The sequence below is a fragment of the Sinohyriopsis cumingii genome, chromosome 2, assembly GCF_028554795.1.
Source record: "Sinohyriopsis cumingii isolate HCF-2022 chromosome 2, ASM2855479v2, whole genome shotgun sequence".
Classification (NCBI taxonomy): Eukaryota; Metazoa; Mollusca; class Bivalvia; order Unionida; family Unionidae; genus Sinohyriopsis; species Sinohyriopsis cumingii.
This window is the reverse complement of record NC_142962.1, coordinates 132,225,967-132,253,031: the sequence shown is the minus strand read 5'-3', so window position 1 is coordinate 132,253,031 and position 27,065 is coordinate 132,225,967. Positions and strand designations below refer to the sequence as shown.

The 27,065-nt window shown below is 34.7% G+C and overlaps 1 protein-coding gene across 1 annotated transcript in view; it reads left to right on the top strand.

Annotated features, from left to right (window-relative positions):
- The window catches only part of LOC149805857 (RYamide receptor-like), a 149,342-nt gene extending 125,738 nt beyond the window's left edge, over positions 1–23,604 (top strand). Inside the window, exons 2-3 of the mRNA XM_089950582.1 lie at positions 15,143–16,442; positions 21,116–23,604. Of these exons, the coding sequence (XP_089806708.1) occupies positions 15,690–16,442; positions 21,116–21,547 (1,185 nt within the window). The 5' untranslated portion in view covers positions 15,143–15,689 and the 3' untranslated portion in view covers positions 21,548–23,604. The remainder of the gene's footprint in view (positions 1–15,142; positions 16,443–21,115) is intronic.
- Positions 23,605–27,065: the final 3,461 nt, after the last annotated feature.

Genomic DNA, 27,065 nt, shown 5'->3' with positions numbered 1-27,065 from the left:
TAACTTGTCGTATTTAAGTCAGATTTAGTCTACAAAATCAACTTGTCGTATTTAAGTCAGATTTAGTCTATGAAATCATTTAACCTGTCGTATTTAAGTCAGATTTAGTTTCAAAATCATTTAACTTGTTGTATTTAAGTCAAATTCAGTCGACAAAATCATGTAACTTGCCGTCTTTAAGTTAGATTTAGTCTACAAAATCATTTAACTCGTCATCTTTAAGTCATATTTAGTCTACAAAATCATATAACTTGTCGTATTTAGGTCAGATATTTAGTTTCCAAAATCATTTAACATGCCGTATTAAGTCAAATTTAATCGACGAATTCATTTGACATGTCGTATTTTAACATGTCGTATTTAACTAACATCAAGTCTAAAGAATAATTTAACTTGCCAGATTTAAGTCGCATCACGGTTTCAAACGTCTTTAACTTGCTGTATTTGAGGTTAAATCTGTCCTCCAAAGTCATCAAACATGTCGTATTTAACTAACATCTAGACTCCACACTCATTTAACGTGCCGTATTTAATATAGTCAAGGCATTTAACGTGACGAATTTAAATAAAATCTAGGCTCCAAAATAATGTAACATGCCTTATTTAAGTCGAACATAAGCTCCCAAAAAATGTAACATGCCGTATTTAAATCGAATCTAGACTCCAAAATAATGTAACATGCCTTTTTTAAGTCGATTATAGGCTCCAAAATAATGTAACATGCCGTAGTTAACTCGAATCTAGGCTCCACAGTAATGTAGCATGCCCCATTTAAGTCGAATATAGGCTCCAAAATAATGTAACATGCCTTATTTAAGTCGAATATAGGTTCCAAAATCATTTAACTAGCAGTATGTAAGTCAAATCTTGGCCGTATTTAAGTAACATCTAGGCTCCATAATCATTTAATATGCAGTATTAAAGTCACATCTGGACTCCAAAATCATTCAGTCTGCAGTATTTGAGTCACATCTAGACTCCAAATTCATTTAACTTGCCGTATTTAAGCAACATCGTTTTACTTGTCGAATTCATATGACATCGTCAGTATTTTTTTTTTATTCAACGATAACAAAAATATAATAGTATCTAATAAAGCGGGTTGATAAGAAAAGGTTATTGTTGCTTTATCACGGAATCCGTTGGAGCTAAAGGTGTACAATTCAATTGAATTTTTGTTTTGGGGGGTTGGGGGTCTCTATATTTTATCTCCTGCAGTACCGTTTGGTGAGAACCCAGTAGTTCCTATTGCAAGGAGAGGTTATTCAGCTAACAGAATAGAGCAGCCAGGGTGATTTTAAATGACAACGATATATTAACAAATGAATAAACTCTTTTAAACATTTTAGCTATTTCAGATTAAATTACTTTTAGAAAATCCGTTCTTCGTTCACAGGTCTTAAATTAGCGCACATGTGGTGGTACACATTGTCAAAGCAAAAGGCACTAATTTCTGACACTTGGCTTGCAAAACCAGCTATATGCTTTCTTTGGCAAAATGGGTTAGTGTTGTAGTTTTATTATTTTAACTTCTAACGGACGATTTTAATCAGGGTAGTAAATTTGGGTCAGAAGTCACGGTGGTTGATGGGTGGGGCTTGTTATTTTATTCGTAAAGTGTAAAGCGTTGGTATAGAAAAAGGTTCACATAAAACTGCCTGGAATATTGGAACCAAAAGTAAACCGCAGAATTTACAGATGTATAAAAACATTCTTGATTCTTGATCCTATCACGTGACCATTTGTATCCAATCAGAACGCAAGACAGCAGGAAATTTGGTCGATTAAACACACCCACCCACCCCCACCCACACACACACACACACATGTGTGTGTGTGTGTGTGTGTGTGTGTGTGTGTGTGTGTGTGTGTTTTGTTCGTCCAACGAGTTCGAAGATGACTGCTTTTGTTTCAATGAGTATATGAGTAGCTGATCAGGCGAATTTATACTCAGACCTGTTTGTGGCACACTTGACAGGAGATGACAATTGTGTTTGCTTGACCTGCTCTTGCTTCTGCACATCATATATGAAAATCTGTAGCTCCAGTGTGTATAGCGAGTTTGTATGAGATCTTCACAAGACACATGGTCAGTGTTGAAGTGTTCCAACTGACTTGAGGGTAAATAGAATTTGTACGAATTAGCTACGATATATCCAAATGCTAAGTAATTTGCTTTTGTAGTAGAAGTTGTAATTAGACTTTGTTGTGTTCGTATTCTGAATATGCAGTAGATGTTAACCTTGTAAAGCCTTTACAAATTACATGAATTATTATTATTATTATTATTATTATTATTATTATTATTAATGTTGCTGTTGTTGTTGTTCGTTTCTTTTTCCTGCTAATATCAAAATCTCGATCTCTCTCTTTCTCTCTCTCTCCTTGTTCTGGCTCAGGGATTTGTATATCAGACTCGTCGAAAGTGCGGATCTCAATACCGCCATCAGACCAATCAAGGATGACGGCCGTACCGTCACACTGAGCATGTTCTTGTGTTTTTTAACTCTACGATCCTTCACACAATATTAGCAACACAAAGGTGTCTGTAGAGCAGAAAGGAAACAAACAAACAAAAACTCTAAATACCAGCTCAACCCCTCTCTCCCCCCCCCCGCCTCTCTGTCTCTCTGTCTGTCTGTCTGTCTGTCTCTGTATACATCTCTCTCTCTCTCTCTCTCTCTCTAAATATATATATATAACGATTTTATTCTTGAATATCACAACTTTTTGTTTCTTCGAAAATGTTGTCGATATTAAAACCATATGCTTAGTAACTTTAATATCGCCAAGGGTCACAAATATAGAATGGTGATATCATAGGCATTTCAAATTTAGATTATTTCTTGCCACACATCAAAGAAGCAACTTAATGCATAACTTTGTAGGAAAAAATGGCATAAACGTTTAAAATGTAAAAATATTTTTCAGACAGTAAAGGTAACATAGCCATGGGCACAATTCCTCAATAAGTATAGAGTGTTCTACTTGTATAAGGTCGCTTTACCATGATATCACAGAAATAAAGTGTCAATCACGTGACCGTGACTGAGAGCATTTAATTGATTATTATACAGTTTTAGGATGGATACGATTTAATGTTCCATTAGATTTTGCTATACATGATCAATTAAGTTTAAATAATTCTAATTGTTATGAATGGACCGAAGTTTCTGCATTCTGATTGTATATAAATGGTCACGTGATACTGATCAAGAATTTGTTTAGACATTGGTAACTTTTGGTTCCCACATTCGAGGCAATTGTATGTGAAGCTTTATCTATAACAACGTCTTAAGCCATAATGAAAACAACAAGCCACACCCACCCACTTTTGTAATGTCCTGCCAAAATGTGCACATCCTGATTAAAATCGACCACTATATGTTAAAATAGTTTAAATGCACAGTCATTCTGCATTCCAATACTCAACTCTTTTGCCACAAAAGCACATGGCAGGCTTTACATGCCAAATCTTCAGAAATTATTGCATCTCTCTTCGAAAACATGCTTCAGCAGCCGTTATTAAATGTCATGGTCAGATGACGAGCAAGGGATCTCACAAAAATGGACACCAATTTGCTTTTGAAAGATCGAAATTAGCAGAAAGCAAAAACAACGAATGTTATAATAATACGTACAATGCGCAAGCGTAATGTTAAAAACAGGAATAGCTTTGTTTAAATAGAATCAACCATTTTTTAAAATTAAAACATTATCATAACAAGCTTCTTAGATAAGTGGCAGTACCCTCTCTGAAGATCTACTCTTTGTTACCTCATAAAAATCGACCACTCTTGCCTAACGAAGATGAGACTATATATTCTGTCGTAGTGAAGGCAAATGAAAGATATCTTCGAGCTACCTAAAAGTGAACTCTTTTTTAATAAAATATGTTAATGTGAAGACAGAAAGTAAATATGAATTATAAGGATTAAATGATCATTGTTGGGTATTTATCGATGTATAAATTGCTTCCTGATCATTCACAAAGTTACCATAAAGTCATTCGAACTTTATTTACGTTGTGATTGATTAGGTACACTGTACACATCTATAAACACCCAACCATGCTCATTTGATCCTATAATATACCTTTAATTTGGATTATTTAACATCCTAAGCAATTTTCTCTTATTTTAGATCAGTATAAATTGTTTCGTAACTAAAATCTAACTGCAGTTAACATCGTCACTGTTCAGGTAATATATGATTGACGATCTCATTGAATTGGATAGATTTGTTTAATATAAAAAACAGGTATTGACTGTTTGACTATGCAATAACTATTTTATTGCTGTTGCTCCTATTAACGGCCCAAACTTCATTTATAATGTCATAATGCTAGCTACCGGAACGTCATTTGTATTTACATCATTTGACTTTCATGATGAAATTCTCATCAAAATATTAATATATTTGAAAAATGGCGAAGAAAAAAGAAACAATCAGAGAATGAATTAATGACCGAATGAATGCATAAATAAATACAAGGCAAAATGCATAACCTTTTAAACAAATAGCAGTAGATGTTGCACTTTAAAGCGTGCGTCAACATATCCCAGAAGTGGATGAGTAGTAAAAAAATGTTAATATATCATTTAAAACGGTTTTATAAACTGAAGGCATGGATATCGATGGTGGATGTTAATCCTTGTCGTTGGTCATTATTATTTTATCATGATCTGAAGCGGACGTTCGTCAAGACAAGCGTCTGATGTATTTTATTATTACAAGGTTGCTGTCCTACATATTTTCAGTTTTATCGCAGCATTTTAAGTTGTTGCTAAATTAAAGGATTTTATTATTATTTTTTACTTCAGAACCTAAGATTCCATGATTAGAAAAAAGAGTAAAAATCGCTTCGGCAGAGGAAAGACTGATTAAAATTATTGCAGCGCGAAAAGAAGTCTTTGTACTATATTTAGGTTAGCTGCGTAAATGAATTTGGACGTAATGTCAAGCATGAAGTGTCAATGCAATATAATAATACAACATTAGCTGATTTTGAAAGTTATAAATATATCAGTCTGCAATCAGCAACCTCATATGACTTAAAAAGAGATCTCGGCAATAACTGGGAACATCTACAGTCGGTACTGTTATAAATAGATTTCTTAGGTGTCTGGCTGTCCGTTTTAATTAGCTTTCCGCATTCCAAATCTGTTCTTATAACATTGTTTTGCCAATTTGAACATTTTTGTCATCATGTTTATCCTACATATTTTAGCCATGGGTCCATGCCAATGTTACTCTGATGCATAAGGGACTCATGAATCCATCAAATTTATTTACTTTCTAATGTTTAAATCAAAAGATAAAAAGGAATTATGTAGATACTGAGATCTATAACATTTTACACTATGACTGATTTGTGTGTGGATGTGCTTGTGTGCGCATGTGTACATTATATATGCTATAAATGATAAAAGAAACTTTGTCGTTACAAGTTATCAAACAATCAGAAACAGTAATTATAATTTACTGTATTTGTATGGGAAAATGCTAACGCGTTTTTTCGGATTAATAATGCACGACCTTTGAAAGGGAAATATTGATCAGAGAAAAAGAGTTCATATTTTCCCATACAAACGCAGTAACCTTATTATTATACACTCATTCTTTTATTCTACCTTATGCTTAATTATAACAAATACACTGCAAGAAACGAAGTGATTGAATTTATGCTGTATTCCAAAATAAATACACAATCGAAGGTTCATCAATGAACAATAACAATAGTAATGCACACACGGCACCGCTCAGCGAAACTTAAACTTCGTCGCGCGCTACAGAGTAGTTTTAGAAAGAAGTGTTACTTTGTTCTACCTAAAATTGGAATTTAGAGTCATATTACGAACAAATATGCATATCAACAACTTTTTCATTTGGACTGGAATTGATTGGTTTTGTTTTTATATTGATCCAACTCAATTCTTCTTTTCTGATTATGATGGACTGGATTAATGGGTCCATTCAGTGCAGTAAGAAGAAGGCGTTTTAGGTGGAACTCTCTTTGAAATTCCAGCACAGTTTCCGTGTGTATCAGGTTTGCGAGACATGTAATTCGAATTTGCAGAACTACAAAAGTACATTTTGAGGAAATTCAAGATGCATAAATGTCAGAATATTTATTACCATTCTTATTACAAGCTATGATATATGTTTATGCCCAGTCAATTTCATCTCGCTGTTGGATGGACCCCAGATATGACCTGTATTATACATTGTGTGTCTTCTATCGCTAACCTAACATCGTATCAAAATAGTTACACGGAGAAAATTGCAAAGCCGCTGTTATGCGACAGTCCGTTAAGCCAGCGGAAATAATATTTTTGTCGCCTTGGCTTATTGTCATGTAATTGTAAATAGCACTTGTCATATTATTACATTTATTACATTTAGTGTGTTCTCTGTGGATTTAATTTCCCAGAAATTCTAACCTCGCAGATTTTGTGGAATTTAGTTATTTAATAAATTTCAACATATTATGGCATTTCCAAGATAAGAGTTTATATACTTCTTTCTTAGCGGTAAATAACATTCGAATCTTAACACAATTGTATACGCGTCTTGCAGCACGTTGCAAAAAGAATCTGAGTGAGAAAAAAGACGGCTGACGCACAAAAATTGATAAATTAGAAGGAAGTACGAATCAATTACTTGTATGAGATAAGATGCACGATAAAGCGTTGGAAGAGGATCTCAAAAAATTTATAAAAATTACTGAGTGGGGAAGAAAACATTAACTGATACAAATTAAGGAAGTCCTTTTACAGTGTTGTGGTCTACAAATATTGCCATGGCTTTCAAAATCGTCCTTGTTTTTAAAGCTACAGAATCAAATACTAAGTTGGTTTGAATATAACATTGAAGAACCCAATTCTGAATCAAAAGTAATAGCTTCACCATCGATTACAAAAATAATTACATTCTTGAGATGTTACTGTTTTGATATAGTAAAGGTGAAAAATGAAAAGAAGCATTAATATACAATATCATTCAATACTCAATACCGCTTTCATCAAATCACTGTTCGACAAATTTAGGATGTAAGATTTGACCGCCCTACAAATTAACTTGGAAGAATTGTTAAGCTAATTGTGTCAGAAGGTTTGTCTGAGTAGACTATCTAATTAAGCCTGCGTTTTTGCCTGATAAGTCTTTTTATGTAATTAAATCTACTGCTCCGGTGGACTAAGTGGTCAGAACGTCCGCATCGGATGCCAAGTCATACCTAAGACTTATGCAAATGGTACTAGCAGCTGCCTCACTGGGCGCTCAGCATCAAGAGGTTAGTCTTAGGACTTGGTCCACCTGGTGTCAGGATAATGTGACAGGATGGGACACGCTGACACATAATGCTCCAGAGCTAGACATCACTATAAACTGCAACACTGCAGACATTGTAGCGCTACGACTGAAAATGCTGAAATATGTATGCCCGTGCGGTTAACGGGTACCTAATTAGTACTATCTGGCCGGTCTGTAAATGACAATGTCACCTTACATCTATGTTTCTTAAGGTACAGATATTTTTAATTATACTAAGCATCCATCAGGGACATTCTTTTACATCAATATTATCAAGCGGTATCATGTTGCATTGTGATACAATAATATGAAGCATCTTTTCAAGCGGTATTTGATGCTGCAAACAAAATATTACCGGAAACGATAACAGGCACTATTCCAGGTGAGTTCGTGTCACGTTGTTTGGAAATGACACGAATCGGAAACCGGCTCGAAACACTTACGTTACTTCCGGTGTTATATAATGGATTGTACGATATTTTACCTGGATATTTCTTGCGCATTATTCTCAGTATACTCTTCTTGCTTTATCAATCTTACAAACTTAAGAATATACTATTCTGCCACATAAGCAAGATAATCCGTGATCTCATATTTACAAACAAATATGATAATTGACGATATATAATAGTATAAAACTGGCAGTCACTCTTTTACTAATCTGTCACCATTACGATAAATAGATAAATAACATTTAGAGAAATAACGTCCTTAATCATTATTTAAAACTTCGTGCATACGTTTTATAGCTTTAATTTTCTCAATATAATTTTCAACTGGTTGTTGAGAAATGTTTTGGATTTAGTTCTATGATGAAGTAAACAGAAATATGAGATTGTTATGTCTTGCCCAGACCATACTAAATTGTCGTTGACGAAATCGGGAGAGTCACGTTTAACCAGACCATTTGCAAGGACGATTTATGATATTACAATGCACTATGCTGATGTAATAAAATTAATTAAATCAAATATCAGAAGGAGTAAAGTTGTCTTTGCTGAACAATATTTTTCCTTGCAAACAACATTTAGCAATTTGTTCGCGAATTATTCGGACAGAAATAAATATTTCATACTTTGAAATTTGGTCTTAAGACACTTATCGTTTCTGAGGCCAAATCTGAGCGAAGTATATAGTTATTTGAAATATAATTGTAAGTAAAATAGTTACCATAATTTGAAAGCTGTCCATATCTTGTGACTCCCAAGAATATATTGAAGTCAAAGAGCACATCAACTACACAAGTTCTATTTCTGAAACGGTACAATTCAGTAAAATTATGGAATATTTACCTTTTCGCCATGAATTGAATAGGATTTCGAAACATTTAGTCCTGTTTCCCAACAAAATTATCTTACTATTTGTGTGTCCACAAGTGATACCTATATAGACTGTTTTGGCTCTCAAACAGGACTCGTAGATCTATTTTTGGCTGTCAATTACTCTTGTTTCACAAATTTGATATAGTGATGTGTATTCATTTTGAATTAGCCTTGTTATGTATCAGATTTGGGAATCTCGCCATTCGTTCAACATGGCATCAGGTCAGGTCTTACAAAAGATGTAATAATTTATAATGATAATTTCCATTCCCCTCTTCATTTTCATTACACGCTTAGTCTTGGACAAGTGTGGCCCGGTAAAGACCTTTCAAAGTTGTCTTTGAATTAAATCGAAGTATCCCAGGGTTCAAATGCTGTTTTATATATTCTGGCGAATGTTTTCTATGAATTAGACTGACTATGATACAATTGTCACAGATTACAACAACACAAAATCAAGATTTGCCGTTACATCTTATGATAGGTAATGTTAAACTCTCAATAATCACTTCTGCGTACGGAGATTAATATCTATTGCATCCCTTTTTCCTTTATCACAGAACTGATGATAGGGTTACCGACATCTGGATTATGTTATTATTTATCAATATTCATTACAAGTGGATACTAATATTCTTTTATTATGCTATTACATTTTTTCCTGGCATAAACCGGGCCCCAACATAGAAATCGACGTTAACACACGAAGACGTCTTATATAGCTCTCATGTCACCGTAAATATCCTTTCTTTGATACTCATCTGGACTTAGAGCCCCTTTAGAAAATTAGATATTGAGAAACTAATATTTCTATCTTTTTTTAAAGATAAAGCTTTCAACGTTTACACTGCTTTTTGGGAACACACTATAGACTGGCACGTTAAAAGTGTGACAGGCTGAGATGAACGTCTCCGTGTATTGCAAAGTTCACTTGTTTTTATTATACGTTACTAAGATAAGGAAACGAAATATCGAATGCTAGAGATAAGCAGGTCTAAACGCAGTATAACTCAATCTCCGGAGCTGTTTTTTTTAAGTTTAAAATCAACGATAAAAATAAATTTGTCTTGGACACGCACAACGTAGGTCTGTATCAGAAAGCTGAACACAAAATGATAATTAATCAGTCACGAAATAGCATCTATTTTAGATTACATCAATTAATTGTATATCATGAATCAGATGGATATAGTGTATATTTCAAAGCATACGATACCACAATCTCTAATTTATCTTCACTTCCAAGAACATCGCTTTTTTTTCTTCTTAGGTCGACATAAATTCATTTTATGCTTCACCTAACTGATTTGATAAAAGCTGGATTAGAAGCATAAAAAATAAGGTAAACATTATCCATTAGCTGTTTACACCATTTAGTTTTCTTTATTAAAAAAACACGAGCATAATAACGAGAACATTTAAACGCCTTTCATTTTTGTACACAATACTTCTTAATGTTAGCTATATCTAGACAGTCATGTTTAATGTTAGCTATATCTAAGACAGCCATGTTTATAATCTGTGATGTGCAATGTCTAAGACAGCCATGTTTATAATCTGTGATGTGCTATATCTAAGACAGCCATGTTTAATGTTAGCTATATCTAAGACAGCCATGTTTATAATCTGTGATGTGCAATGTCTAAGACAGCCATGTTTATAATCTGTGATGTGCTATATCTAAGACAGCCATGTTTAATGTTAGCTATATCTAAGACAGCCATGTTTATAATCTGTGATGTGCTATATCTAAAACAGTCATGTTTATAATGTGATGTGCTATATCTAAGACAGTCATGTTTATAACACTGGACAACAAATTTTTACAAAAGTCATGTTACTGAAATAAAATTAGTCAATTCTTATCAATTTTTATGTGCTGAACACGAATATGACAGTCAAATTGCAAAATTGGCTCTAGTTCTTTTGTAATCTGCAAGAAATTAATGTTTACATAACGAAATGCATTCCAATAGTAAAAGGTCAACTGTAATAGCCTACCTATAAAAAATCAAGTCATTGACTACATCTTAGATTTCTTCGCCTGTCTCTTGTACAGCTGTTCGGGAGCATCTCTGAGGAGTGTCCAGCAGTAGTCAGCCAGCATTGTAGTGGACCATTTTCCCTGGTATCTTTGTTCCATTGTTGCGATATCTTGATGAAAACGTTCGCCGTGTTCATCACTAACAATACCACAGTTGCTAGGAAAGAAATCCAAATGGGAATGAAGGAAGTGAATCTTTAGAGACATATTGCAGCCAAGTTTCTTATACTTCATCAACATGTCTTCTACTAGTTCCTTATAGTTTTCTGCCCTAACATTTCCGAGGAAGTTTGTAGAAACTAGGCGAAAAGCATTCCATGCTTGTTTCGCGTCACCTTCCAGCAAGTTGTTGAACCAGTCATCTTTGAAAAGCTCTCGAATCTGAGGACCCACAAAAACTCCCTCTTTAATCTTTGCTTCGCTGAGTCGAGGGAATTTTTCATGCAGGTATCGGAATGCTGGCAAAGTCCGGTCAATGGCTTTCACGAAGTTCTTCATCAAACCTAGTTTGATGTGAAGGGGTGGTAGCAAGATTTTCTGAGCCTCAACCAGAGCTGGGTGTTGGATATTCTTCTCTCCAATGGCTACATTCTGCCTGTGAGTCCATTCCTTCCTCATGTAGTGCATTTCCCTTGCTCGGCTATCCCACTCGCATAAGAAACACATGTATTTTGTATATCCTTGCTGCAGTCCCATTAAAAGGGCAACTACCTTCAAATTACCACAGAGGTGCCAGCTGTACTTGTTATACTCAATGGAATTCAGTAGCTGCCTTAAGTTATCGTATGTCTCTTTCATGTGGACAGCATACGCTACTGGAATAGATGGAAGAATGTTTCCATTGTGCAAAAGCACAGCCTTGAGACTCAGTTTCGAAGAGTCCACAAATAGTCTCCATTCTTGTGGGTCATGAGTGATTTTTAAAGCATTCATGAGGCCCTCAATATCGGAACAGAATATCAGATTACTTTCCTTTCTGAAGAAAGGCTCCAATTGCTGGTGGCGCTTTCGATATGCAGTAATTGTGACATCTTCTTCTAGAAGATTCCATTGTTGGAGTCTTGATCCTAGCAATTCTGCCTTGTTCTTTGATAAGTCCAAATCACGAATCAGGTCATTTAGTTCTTCCTGTGTTATTCTGTGTGGGGTTGATGATGCACCACAGTGAAAATCTGGATCACTGCATGCTGATGGACCAGGAGAAGAACAGGTCGACTCACCTTTGTCTTCGTCAGATGAATCAAGAGAATATTCTGCTGGAGGTTCTGGAATAGGAAGTCCCTCACCATGTGGAACTGGTCTCAATGCAGATGGAATGTTTGGGTAGACTATTCTCGACTTCTTTCGCTTCGTTATTCCGCCGGAAAGAGGAGGAACCAAGCAGAAGTAACAGTCATTTAGGTGGTTGCTTGGCTCTCTCCACACCATTGGGACTGCAAACGGCATTGATGACCTTTTGCAATTCAACCACTGTGAAAGCTGTGTCGTACATGTAGCACAGCATATATGCGGAGCCCAAGGCTTGTCTTGGTCACCAACCTTGCATCCGAAGTAAAGATGATATGCCTTCTTCACTTGAGAATTGATACTTTTCTTCTGGTTGGCAAATGTCACTTCCCCACAAATATAGCAAAAATTGTCCGCGGTATTAACACACTTTCGAGGCATTACTGTTCTTTATTGTACGTAAATGGATAAAATAATAAGTTTTATGTAACAGTAGCTTGAACTGTCTCGCACAACGTCTAAAATATTTTAAATGCTGAACCTATCTGATTGGGCTTTATATAGTACACTGCTTACGTCAGCTTCAGCAGCCGCCTGGCATTAGTATAATAGGCCTACACATGTATAGTACACTGCTGACGTCAACTTACTTCAGCAGCCGCATGGCATTAGTATTGCATTGCATCAGAAAATGATGCAATCAACTGTGGATGATGTGAGCATGATGGTATTATGCAATGTTACATCATTATTCCGGATGTTGCTGCAGTCCTACTGGAGAAATTTACACAGTGAAACATAGAAAATGAGGTATACGAATATCTTCAAAACGAGAGCCAATACAAATTTTTCACGGTTATATTCGTGTTCGGCACACCAAAATACTACAGATTAGGGCCTTTTCAAGTCAGTAATGATTTCACTGTTGACCAGTGTAATCTGTGATGTACTATACCTAAAACAGTCATGTTTAATGTTAGCTAATATAAGACAGCCATGTTTGTAATCTGTGTTGTGCTATATCTAAGACAGATACATTTATAATCTGTGATGCGCTATATCTAAGACAGCCATGATTATAACATGTGTTGTGCTATATCTAAGATAGCCATGTTTATAACCAGTGATGTGCTATATCTAAACTAGCCATGTTTTTAATCTGTGATGTGCTATATCTAAGACAGTCATGTTTATAATCTGTGGTGTGCTATATCTAAACCAGCCATGTTTATAATCTGTGATGTGCTATATCTAAAACAGCCATGTTTAATGTTAGCTATATCTAAGACATCCATGTTTATAATCTGTGATGTGCTATATAAAAGACAGCCATGTTTATAATATGTGATGTGCTGTATCTACGACAGCCATATACTTAAAAAGAAGAAAAAAATAACATCGGTGACGAATTAGAAAATTAGTACTCTGACCGTAGTTATTACAATTATTCGATTGTAATATGTATTTATCCATTACTTTAAGGAGCGTATATTAAAATACCCTTGTATTTCCGTCCGTCTGAAGGTAACTACATCTTCTAATCCACTGGTTGGAAATTCGCCAACGTTATTATATAAGTAACGTCAATAGTATAATTTGCGAGATTCGTATGATTCTTGGACTGCTATCGCAAGGTCCAAGGGAGGTAATCATTGGCCAAATATACAAAAATTCCATTTTTATTTTCATTTTTTAATATGTTTCATCAAACTGTGTCCATGTATTCGTAAGAGGAGAATACATAATTTAGTCAATGGCTGTTAGGTTACAGCCCTTGGGTCGCGCAATGAAAGATGGTCCTTAGCAGGACATGTTATAAAGCTCTACAGTGGCGACAAAAGGACGCAGCTTCGTATTTTTAAAACAAAGATTAGTTTGCCAAGAACAATTTGAAAAGGTTCAATTCTTGTCTAGATTTTCCATTTTCTGCGAGTAGAAAATAAACATGATTCTTGAAATATTGTATGCATGCAACAGGAGGTTCAGTCTCAAGGTGTTAGATGAACTGTCATTCTTTAACATGTTTTGGGGATTCTGTAGACCTGTTCAGAAAGTGTTGATATTAAATAAATATGTTTAACCGTAGTGGCTAAGTAATCTACCTTAAATAACAAGCTATTTCCTTTATATCATTAAATATAGTTACATATCCCTGTCCTCCTCTTGCCGGGAAAACCGAAGCCATCAAATGCATTTTATAGCCATCACACTTTTGGCTAGCCGAATAAAAATTTGCAGCGAGTTTCATAAACCATCTTACTCTAAATTATGTATTTTCCGTCTGATAATTATGCACATCTAATTAAACCAGCAGAATATGTAGAACAAAGAGTTAAATTACGCGAAGCTCAAAATAATTTAGGTTTAGTGTAGTGTATACGATAATGCAAATAAATAAGTATTTAGTTTATATCGATGTACAATATTCATCATTGCCGTAAAATCTACGTTATGGTTCTAGAATTGACTTGACAACTCATTATATTTCAACCAATGACGCTCGTGCTGCAATGATTAAGTGATTTTAAAGTTAGTTTTATTTTTAAATATAAGTTTGTCCAAATATTTCATAGCTTTGATATACGGATATATCATCACCACTGAATGTTGATCTGCAGTCCCAGCTCAAGGACTGTTTCGACAGTTGAGACATTCGAACTGGTACCTCGGATCAAGATACGTATTGTCATGATAAAAATTTATACGGTTCCCGTCAAATGTTTCTGATAATAGTTAGAAGCAAAGATGAAAGCAGTGAAAAATATGAAGAATCCTAGCGCAGTTTTAAAACACACACACACACACACACACACACACACGTGTCAGAACAGTATGCTGTTCTACGGACTTTCTTATACATGAAGAATAATCGACAGACACGTGAAAGCAAACATGGAAAACTGTAATATTTACACAGTGTTTTCGGTGTTTTATAATACTTTCTTAGCTTTTGTTCAGAATTATTGTGCGTTCATCGATTTATAGAATGATATGCAGGCTATATTCTGCGTAAAGTTGTATGTAGTTGCGTTGCAAAATGGGACCATTGGTATAATAGTAGCAAATTTCTAGTTCTATCAAACAAGTTTACTTTTCGAAACAGAAATCTCCCAGTATCTATATTTATTCTTTATAAAGAAAATAATATCAATATAACGTTATATTTTTCAATCAAAATAAGATGTAAAAGTAGCAAATCTAACATAGTAACCTACACTCGCCCTTTTTATTGCAGACAAAAATCGCCCAAGAACAAGGCATACGACTGAAAGATTAACCGAGAAGGGCGGATATGATGTTTGAAGAGACAACACGCAAGCATGATATTGTAACAGGAAAACAATTCAGTGTAACATCACAGGTGAAATTCTTCTAACTACATATTTTATTGTCATGGACCAAGACCCACGAATGTCATAGATCGGAAAACCTTTGCTATAAAAGAAAACGTCCTTCATCTGAGTGTTAATCGCTTTATGTTATGGCACTCCGAAGATGTTCTGCTTAAAAAACTTAGTGGACAGATTCCGTTTGTTTCTGGAAAATCTACTTGATTACTCTAAAATATAAGCTATATATATCGAGTGTACAGCAATAATACACAGAAGTTTTTATATACAGCAATTTGCAACAAAACTTGCTGTATTTGAGTGAGTTTTGTGGAATAATGAATGGCATGGGCGATTTGGTTGATTGAAATTTGGACGGGAGCTGCTCCATATCCTTCTGACAGGTTAAACTAAATTTTGTTGCATTGTTTTAATCACCAGCGTCACTATTATATGTCTAATATTCAGTTCGAAGTGTTTTCGACAATGGATTATAACAATTCTAGTTTTAGTGAGGAAACTTCATACACCCCACTTGTGATACCTGCTTACCAGAAAGCCATAATTATAACCATGTACAGCGTAATCATCATCTTCTCTGTGGGCGGAAACAGTATCGTCTGCTTCATCGTTTTTCGCGCCAGGCGCATGCGCACTGTTATGAACTTCTTCATCGTTAGTCTGGCTATGAGCGATCTTCTAATGGCGGTTCTGTGCATTCCTTTTACATTTGTTGCAAATTTAATCATTAATTCTTGGCCTTTTGGCGCCATTCTATGTCCGGTAGTTACATTTCTTCAAGTGGTTACTGTTTTTATGAGCTCATTTACTCTCGTTGCAATTAGTCTGGATAGATACTTCGCCATCGTCTATCCCTTAAGACCCAAAATGACAAAGCAACAAGCGTGCATAGTCATTATTTTAATTTGGATGCTGTCAGTTTTGATCCCTCTTCCGACAGCTATAACATCAAGAGTTCATCGTTATGTAAATGTATCTAGTGCCCCCGAATTTTGTGAGGAAATGTGGGAAAATACCACAGCGAAATCTATTTATAATTCAATTCTTCTACTCTTACAATATTTTATTCCATTGCTGGTTCTTATATTTACATACGGTCGCATAAGCATTGTTTTGTGGATTAAAAAGACTCCAGGGGAAGCTGTTAGCACAAGGGATCAAAGAATGGCAAAGTCTAAAAGAAAGGTAATTCACATTGTTCTCTCCTGCACTACCACTGCTTTCTTTATAATAAACATAAGGATGACGAGCTATTTGTGTATCAGTGTACACGAATAAGAAATTTCTTACTTGCCCGATATAGACCACGTGCATGCTTGATGTAGAATATTTCTGAAGTTTTACTATAATAGCTGCGTAACTAATGCTTCTGCCAAAAAGAGAGGTTAAGTAATCCTAATGGAATGGATCTGTTTTAAATCAGACTGTGAGCATGTTTCCAATTGATTATTGACTCAGCAAGCATTAATTCTGCTTCAACATATATTTATTAGCTGAATCAGAGAACCGGATATGGCTATAGAAACGAACGAATGGTATGTGATGACTTCAACAAAGAAATGTAAACATATAAAATGGTCTTTTTTAGGATCATTCGGATAAAATTACTGCAAAATGAATGTATAGTCATTGGCAGTCTCATAGTACAAAACAGAAAATAACATTAATTTAACTGTTCTTATGAAAATTAGACGCTATTGAGAAATCATATGGTACGATACCTGGAGGAAATCTTGATCGGCCATAATTTATTGTGCAGGACAGGGATAACGCAATATTGTTTTCTTCTTCTTCAGAACTTCGATAAATTAGGGTATTTGTACAAAATATTGTGTTATTTGCTACGATATGTTACATGTAAACACACACGCACACGCAGGCGCACACATACACAAGTTTTAAAGGGAGAGGGTATATAGCACATATCTTACGAAAATATGTTTTATCTATATAATAAGCAAGATGACAGAGTTCAAATATGGCGAAGACTAATATAACGGATGGCAAAGTCCGGAAAATAAAATAATGATTAGTTTCATGGTTGTAAAAAGCTACAAATAATATGTCATTCAAACAAAGTACATAATGTACATTTCTCTAATGTTAAGTGTTCCTCCACCACATTTTAAACTTTTCGTAAGATTAGCTAAAGAGGGATCAACAGTTCTTTAAGTGGCTACATCATTAGTTTTCTTCAAGGAGTTATTTTATCTTTGCGCCTAATTTTAATTGTATCAAACGTAAAATCAGATTGATTGTTTTCCATACTGTCTTATACACATTTCCTCCAAATGTACTAGATATCTAACTAATTGAACCATCTTACTTTCCACACTTGTGCTCCGCACGTATGCCTTCCATGCAAATAGAAATACAGCATAGTTTTGAGAAAGGAACATGCAAAGTGTAAACGAGTAAAAGTTCCGATGCAACAAAGTTAAAAAGACAAATGAAAATAAAGCATTAACAAACGTATGAAACCTTTAGCAATGCTAGAGATGCTACCGTTTCCAAATTGCTGTAAAGGTTTCTAATTTACATGTGATATCACTGATCAACAAACATTTTGCTATCAACAGTTTATTGCCCCCATTCTGCACTGAGTGCAACTTTGATGAGATTTAAACACACAGATTTCAGGAGGCTTTCATAACAAAGACGAAAATCGGTGGAAATGTTCAATAAAGAAAATATGTAATGTTGATAAATTTGTTCCTTTAGCAACAATGGATTTTCATTTGTTGTTATTCATGAGCAGTTTCTTGTCATACAACAAAATCGAGAAAGAAAAAACATTCTAAGAAATTGTTTTCAAAATTGCCTATCTTTAAAGATTCAGCATTGTATTTGCAATCTCTCCTTCCAGGAAAGCATCCTTTTTATTTGTTTCCGATACCTATCTTGTATCTAGTGTTAAACTACTGAACGCAGTTTGTTTCTTGACCTGTGTCAGAAACGCAAAAGGAGACCGATGTTTATTTGTGAATTATCTTTGCTAACAGATTTTAGCTTTTGCAAAATTTAACCACTTTCGGTAGAGCTAGAATATTTTTTAATTCCTGTCTGGTTTTAAGCTTTTCTTCATTGCTTGCAAAATTCAAATTTTTATATTGTGAAAGAATTTGAAAGTATACTTACTTTCTTTGCTCTGTTAAGCTATATGTTCTCTGCTTCCTTCTCTTCACCTTTTGATTCATTTCATTTCACAAAGTTTTTATTATCTTTGCTCAGACAAATAAGGGTTATATATTTAAACTATTGACATTCTGAACATGAACAAACTGGTTGTTTTTACCGGATTAAAATTATCAAATTTTGTTTCACTACTTAAAATGGCATTGGGATGATATTGCTTTGCACAAGTAACCTACGGCACGATGATTTGTAATTACACTTTAATCTAATTTAAATTTATATTAAGTTAATTTTTCAAATTTCTTTCAAAATAAAGGAAGGTGAACAAATTGACAAAGAATACGATGACAGTGTTACCTTACAAAAAGAAAAGATCATCTTGACTTGACTTTGGCACGTTATTGTCTGATAACTATAGAACTTTTGCATCTGCAGTTACAATTGCCAGCATGAGTTTGCAGAAGGTCTGTCAGGCCTCCATAGATATTGGAGAAGTTGAGAACTGATCATTCAATTCATTTTCTTTAAATTACAATTTAACCTAGCAACACACTAACTTGAAACCGAAAAAAGTCTGAAATCAAAAAAGAACACAAATATCCAATTTATATTGCCACATGTTTTGACTCTGTCTAATAAATTATACATGTGACTAGCAGACAGATGTCGAGTGAAACAAAAATATTGTCAACACAATTTGCAGATGCAACACTACTCTCTTCTTGTGAGTAGTCTAGGACATACTTTTAAAAAGGCTTATAGTCAGTTACAACACTATGGTCATCAATTACGTAACAGAAAAATCAGAACCAACAGGTTTAATAAAATTCAATAAATCATTTATTTCGCTAGAGTATAAAGTGAAATTTTAAGGAACTAAGAGTTTCGCTAGTTAAATCCGAAACAATCATAACAGTTCTAGTACAAGTCTAAAAGTGTAGTGTTTAGTACGAATTCCAGTTCTTCATTGTTCTGTTGTACCAATAGTCTGGAATATGCTTAACAACTTACAGTCTTGATGTATCACAATGATATAATCCAGAATATGTTTGAATGGATTTACAGTAATCCCAAAATATTGTTTTAGACCAAAATGTCAATGAGCACTTTATAATTCCAATTAATAATTTGAATTAATAATTCCTCTGAAAAAAATTACTGAATTCAACTAAAAGTGATTTTAAAAAGAGTGATAGTAAAATAGGAATGGATAATTTTTTACTTGGTTTTCATTATATACAGACAGTCACGTGAATTATCACACACAAATATGCCCTGGAACTAGATCAATTCCGATTTTTAGTCAGAATTACGTAACTGTCGATCACATTTATGTATACGGCCTTACACCTCAACCGGGTTTCGAACCGCAGACATTTCGCTAAGTATTCCTGTTACGCGGTCATGATGACTAAACGCTATGTAATATTCGTTTGCCTACACAGTCCTAGCAAAAGACACTTTAATCGCTGTGATAATGTCTTACAAGTCTAGCAACTGTTAATTTGTGGAATAATCAAATTTCATTGGCCCTGCTGACAGCAGAAAAATATTCGCGGTTTTAGTAGTATTGTGCAGGATTAATAGAATCCATCAAATCAATCGGCGCATCAATGGCAATAGCAAAGCTTAGTGTCTGTTGCACAATTCCCATCTTAAGCGTGAACATTTTTTTTCAATAAGCAAAAACTGAGGATTGAAGTCACAATGGCAGATTGTAAGTACTGACGCAGCCTTTAAAAGAGCAAAATGATAATTTAACATTAAGGCAGATAAAAAAATTTTAGGTCAATTCAATGTAAACGCCAAATAGAGAATTAATGTAGAATATAAAAGTTAGGTCTATTCAGTACAAACACTAACTATACATTAAGGAAAGTCGTAGAAATTAGGTTTATTCAATGCAAAAGCTAATGGAACATCAAGGTAGATCGTAACAATTAGGTCTATTAAGTGTAAACGCTGATTGAACATTAAGGATGGTCATACTGTTAGGTCCATTCAGTGTACACGTTAAAGGATATTTAATCGTAGTATGAGGACCTTCGAACAATTGATATACAGCGTCAACAATTGTGTACTGAATACAGCTTGCACTACGATACAAATGTGAACAGGTTAAAAAGTGATGTTTACTTTTATCTCTAAGCTTAAACTAGACACACAGAAAGTAGTTATATAGTATACAATTTAAGTTTGATGAACAATTGATTTTCCTTTTATAAATTATAACGAGAAGCTAAGTTTAAGAAACAATTATTACAACCATGTCTTTTCAACTCGAAACCGTTATATTAATTTATGTCATGTAACCTGGTCAACATCTGCAGAACGTCCTGTTTGCAGCACAATAACTCAAATCGATCCACGCGTTAGTATGTTAGTATGTTGCAGTTGACATTGATCTTGCTAATTCTGAAAGACCTCTTAAATAATTGAAATCAGTCACTTTTGCCAACTTGTTTTCACTATGATTGGAGTAGAAAATAGTGTGATCAAAGACGATAATTAAGCGATGAATATTACTTATATAACCCATCGATGCTCTACACCGGTAAGCACGATTATAGTCACCTAAATACGAAAGAATGTTCTCCCCATTGCAGACATCTGTGATGAACGTATTATTATGTGTTTACCTATTATTATTTCATTATATTTATAGTTAACACAGGCTAAGGTTAAATGTTGTCCTCTTTTATTCACTATTTCTCTGATTACAGATAATCAAGATGATGATTACGGTAGTAATAATCTACGCTATTTGTTGGTTGCCACTTCACATCATCAACATCGCCGGTGACATAGACAACTCGTTTTATAACGCCGAAGGGATGAACATAATGTGGATGGTATTTCATTGGTTGGCCATGAGCAACAGTATGTATAACCCCATCATATATTGTTGGATGAATGCCAAGTTCAGAAACGGGTTCCTGAGCGTTATGCATTGTTTTACGTGTGGTGCAATAAAGTCGTCAAATGATATAGAACTTCAACGTTTTCGATACAATAGCACAATGATGACGTCACTAAGAAGTAGTTTCCGACAGCAGTTCGCACTAAAAAATAACAGTCACGTCAACCCTGAATACATTGTGATTAACGGTAAAGTTTACTGCAAAGAGATAACGGAAGGAAGTTCAAGTCAGTAATATGGAACCAAAGTACGCGCGCACAGTGTAATGAAGAATCCAAAGGTCTTGTTGCCAACCTGACCTAGTACAAAGCAATATCTCACTCACAAGTTGAGGCAAAATGAAAGTATCCTGAAATGACTGTCTTTAATGAAACTACATCCTCAGGAAAAGCTCTTTAAAACACAACATGTATTTTGTATTACATGTCAGAGACTGACTAAGAATCTGGTATTTCCCAACGAGACAGAGCAAAACTTTACATAGCAAACATACGTATCGTTATATAGAATGTTAAAAACCACATTCATCAAAACTTTCTCAGGCCACTCGATGGACGAAACATTTATTTCTGAAACGTATATTAACCATGCCAATATAGCTAACCTCGTTATAAAAATTGCAATTAATGCAGAAAACGGGAACTCCATTAAATATAAAGAATTCAGTCGATAATTAATACTCCGACAACAAAGTCATACACGTATAGTCAGGACACGGTTTGAACAGATTAAAGAAAAAAACAAAAATATCGATCATCAGTTTTAAACGTACTTTCACGTCAGTGACATTTGGCGCCTATACACAAAGGAAAGTATTAAGAATTTAACATTATGCTAGTTTGAACTCCATTCTTTGAGACATTAATGAAGCAGAAACTTTCTACATTTTGGTGGGAGTTCAACACTAGCGATGAAAACGTGTTATGATCGATCCGTTGTCAAATTTTTTTGTCTCACCCTCCAATCACACACACATGCGTTCTCGTAATTTACTTTCACTGGTCGAAAACGAACCATTGATGTCTCAGCACAATTTTGATCTCAAACAAATTTGGTTCCATGGATTTTAAACATGACCCAGGCTATCTCAATTTAGCTTTGGAAAACAGAACTGTGTAAAGAAATCCTAAGGGGTCATCATCTCTTCAACGCCTCACTATATAATATAATTCAATTCAAAGAAGGGTGGATAATTAAGGCAGTTTTTCATAGGTAGACTTTATCAGGATTTGCAAAAGGTATACGTTGTTTTCGTAGCTCAAGAAAATATGTTCCTTTCACGGAAACCAGAGGCAGATTCACTATTTCAGTGGCTGGAAAATAGAAGGACTAACAACATTTTGGTATGAAATTTTTTATGAGATAATTAAACTATGGAAAAGTATTCGATGATGCAAGAAGTGATGGCTTGTTGCACCTAAGAAAAAACTGAGATGATGATACACTCGGCTGCCAGTTCACTTGATATAACATAATTGTATTTCTATTTTTTGATTTTGTTAATCTTTCTTTGTTACGAAATGTCTTGAATTTTGACCGCTTTACTTTAGTATCAGGAGTTACCAATGACCTGAGTTCAGCACCATAAAACCGGTTTTATGCTATATGTAAATATAATGCTAATGGGCAGCACTGGAAAATTCATTCTGAAAGTCGAATTTCAAACAATGTTTTATCAGTATTTCATTACACACAACTATATTATCCTCCCAATCGAGGTGTGCACGAGTCAGCTGAAAGGTAACGGACCATGTGACCATCGTATATCATAGAGCTCAGTATGACGGACGTTTCGAAATTGAAACATTTTTGGCAAGCTGATTATTTAGATAACTAGATAAACTTTTACACACCGTTATCGTTTAAGCATGTTTTTGACATGCATCCTGTCAATGGTGACGAATTGCGGCTGAACTTGTTATATACGTTGCGACTTTAAACTTCAAAATCTCACCTTGCATCAAACTTGCTTAGCATCTTATCCTTTCTGGAATTTCAGAACTAATATAATGTAAAACGAACATAAATGAGAAAAAAGTATGCCCATTTTTATTTAACCCGCGTAAATGTATTTTTGAGGTAGTGTTGAGTGCTGGGGTTTTACTGATATGGTATTTTCATAAATCAGTTCAAATACAGGAGATATTTTCTTGGCGTTTTAAGCATTTTGACTATGACACTAATCATTTTGTTGAGTGACAACCTGAATGAATCAGGCAGAATCTTTTAATAAATATTAACGATAATGATTAGGAAATAAAGAATGAAAACTATAAATGTATTATCAGTCAATTATTTCTCAGATCATTATAGCAACTGCTTTTCAAGTTTTCTTGAAATAGTTCTTGAAATATTTTATAAGACTTAATGTGACTCCGCGTACTTGGAAAGAGCCGTATATTTTCTACGGCCCAAACGTATATTAACTCACAAAACTTGCATATATCTCATATAAAACCCATTGTATAAAGCGTTGGTTGGGTTAAACATTTGCAGAGCCGATATATTTAGCGGTCATTTAGACAACTAAATGATTGCTCGGACATTTTGTCACCAGAAAGACTGTGTATAGTTATTCAACTGAAGCTAACTGCTGATGTTATAACTCGACGATTGTCACCAGATTAATTGCATACTTTTGTTCACATCAACTTAATGGTTGAAATTTTTAAAACAACAGTTAAAACTAAACATCGTCTGAAATCACCTGCACGTGCCATTTTGGTTTCTATCTCAAAAAGCGAGAGAAAAAATTATTAAACAAATGTTATCTTTCGTTCTGTATGGCTTTTATTGTCAGTCACAGGAGGGGTGATATATACAGGTGTTATGTAGTTGCAAGATCGATCTATTTTCATCCTCTGAACTTAATGTCCTGTCTGATTAATTAGTTAGTTGTCATTTTTATTTGTTTATTTTTTAACGGCATATCAACACATGAAAGTCTATTTACTAATAAGTCAATGGGAATAAAGCACATTGTTCATAGACACAACAGGAGCCTACTCGACTTGGTCTAGACAGGATATCAATTCGTTTCTCACTGACTGTTAGTCCAGCACGCTATCTACTGATTCACCTCATCTACTAAATGACCCGCATCATATGACCTCTCCAGTCACGGAATACCGCTAATGGATATAGAATGCATGTATGAGGGATTCCCTGAGTAACAGTAGTATCGTGCATTGCCTGGTTACTATCACTTTATCTTTGCTATAATTGAAATAATTCATATGTTTTTGTTTCGCAACCGCGGAGGTAAAAGAATTCCAAACAAAAACGGTGCATATTTTAATCATCCAGTCGAAACATTATATACATAGGTTTCTGACAGAATTGTTATTTGAATAGTGTGGTTTGAACGCCTATCACAAACGGCCAACTAGTTGGTTTTGGACATCTCAATGTTATGTGATGTAGCCATAGATTATATCCCAGATAATTCAACATCTCTTTATTAACAATATTCCCGAACAACAGTACTAATAACAATAAGAACCACAAAAGGGTACTAATTAGTGGTAAGTGAACAAATAATGACCTATGTAAGCCTGTTTTGTATTCATGTAGGTATTTACTAGTGTTATCATCGCAAAACTGGCCATGTAGTGCCAACTAAAGGTCGAGCTCGAAAGAGGCAAAGTCAAACCTCTCAAAAATTAAGAATTCAGCACAAAATGATAAACATAAACAGATATTGATGTATTTTCTTCAGTTTTATTTTATTTGCTTGTGGGTACCGGTTTGGAGTATTCTTGTTTTTAGCCTCTTGGGTTTTGGTGCCTCTAGGCGGCGTATAATGAATGATTCCTTCCATTTATTGGTTTCGGAACACCCGTTGCGGCTTTAGGAAATTGCATTTAGCATAATGACACCGAAAGTATTGGCAGGGACGAGAAGTTTTCTTCTATTTGACTTCTGTCCAACGTCTTTTCCATCTAGTTAGAGATGTGAATACTGCTCCTTCTATGCCCTTTTTCAGTTTCTCGCATAAACTGTATGACGAAATATAATACTTACTCTTGATGAAATAAAAGAATGTGCAAGTTTTCGCTCCTCATTGTATTAGAAAATGTGTTTCTCTCTAATTTTTGGCATGTTTAATTCTGTGTGAACCTTGTTTCACCAGAGAGCCCCTATGTGCCATTATGGTCTTTCTTGGCTTGTAATTGACATTAACCTTCCCAAGACGATGATGTCTTTGAGGTTTTTCTGTCTCGTGTAGGTACTGCTAGTTTGTTCGGGACGATTAACTTTACTGTGTCACACAACTCCACAATGGGCCTGTATTTCTAAAGTATTTGACCTACTTTGTGGTTTACAAGATGGGATGTCAAGATAAATGGCGTCAGATTAACTTTTTCCTTTTCTCCTTATTTTAAGAGTGCATAATTGTTATTTTCTTCTTTTTTTAAATACGTTTTTTGTGGCGTTACTGGTCTTCTTTTCTGCCTCTGTTATCTTGTCTTTATTCTAGATGTGGTTCATCTAATGTTTAAAGAACTCTTCGGACCCTTTTTATAGGAATGTTTAATCGTCGGAGCAAATTCTGCATGTTAGCAACGCCTGCCTGTTCGGGATGCTCGAAATGCAAAGCTGGATGGGAGAAGATACTAGGGTTTATCTTTTGGCATCGCGTACATGTCCGAATGATGTCCGTTTTCAACAAGTCTGCTCGCTGTGTCTAAATATACAACACAATGCCCGTTGTCAGTATATAAATAATGCTTCTTACTATGGTGACAGACTTCTTCATCCAATATTTTCGTCAAAGTGCGAGGTTTTTGAATTATGCATCGACATAAATTTACATATACTATCATCTACCGCTAATAGACTTATACAAACTAATCATGCCAATATCGTTGTATGGCGTGGGGATTACCAGACGGTCTAATGATATTGTAGAATGATCATCGACCACTAGATATAGATGACTGCTTGTGCGAAAAGGGTGATAACAGAAAAATAAAAATAAAGTTTACAACAACAACGACAGGTAGCGGCTAAGCAGTGCAGATAAATTAAAGAAACAAAAAATGTTTTATTAATGAACAAATAGAAACCATGGAACTATCAGAAAACAATACAGATAAAAGACAAAGACAATAGAAAGCCATTATGATGATGCAATTTAAATGTCAACCATATGGTTTTATCATCTACGTATTTTTATTAATGTATATATTTCAAAATCAGAATAAATATCTAAGTTCTATAATATCTCTTTCATAAAATACACTGGTCAACAGTGAAATCATTACTGACTTGAAAAGGCCCTAATCTGTAGTATTTTGGTGTGCCGAACACGAATATAACCGTGAAAAATTTGTATTGGCTCTCGTTTTGAAGATATTCATATACCTCATTTTCTATGTTTCACTGTGTAAATTTCTCCAGTAGGACTGCAGCAACATCCGGAATAATGATGTAACATTGCATAATACCATCATGCTCACATCATCCACAGTTGATTGCATCATTTTCTGATGCAATGCAATACTAATGCCATGCGGCTGCTGAAGTAAGTTGACGTCAGCAGTGTACTATACATGTGTAGGCCTATTATACTAATGCCAGGCGGCTGCTGAAGCTGACGTAAGCAGTGTACTATATAAAGCCCAATCAGATAGGTTCAGCATTTAAAATATTTTAGACGTTGTGCGAGACAGTTCAAGCTACTGTTACATAAAACTTATTATTTTATCCATTTACGTACAATAAAGAACAGTAATGCCTCGAAAGTGTGT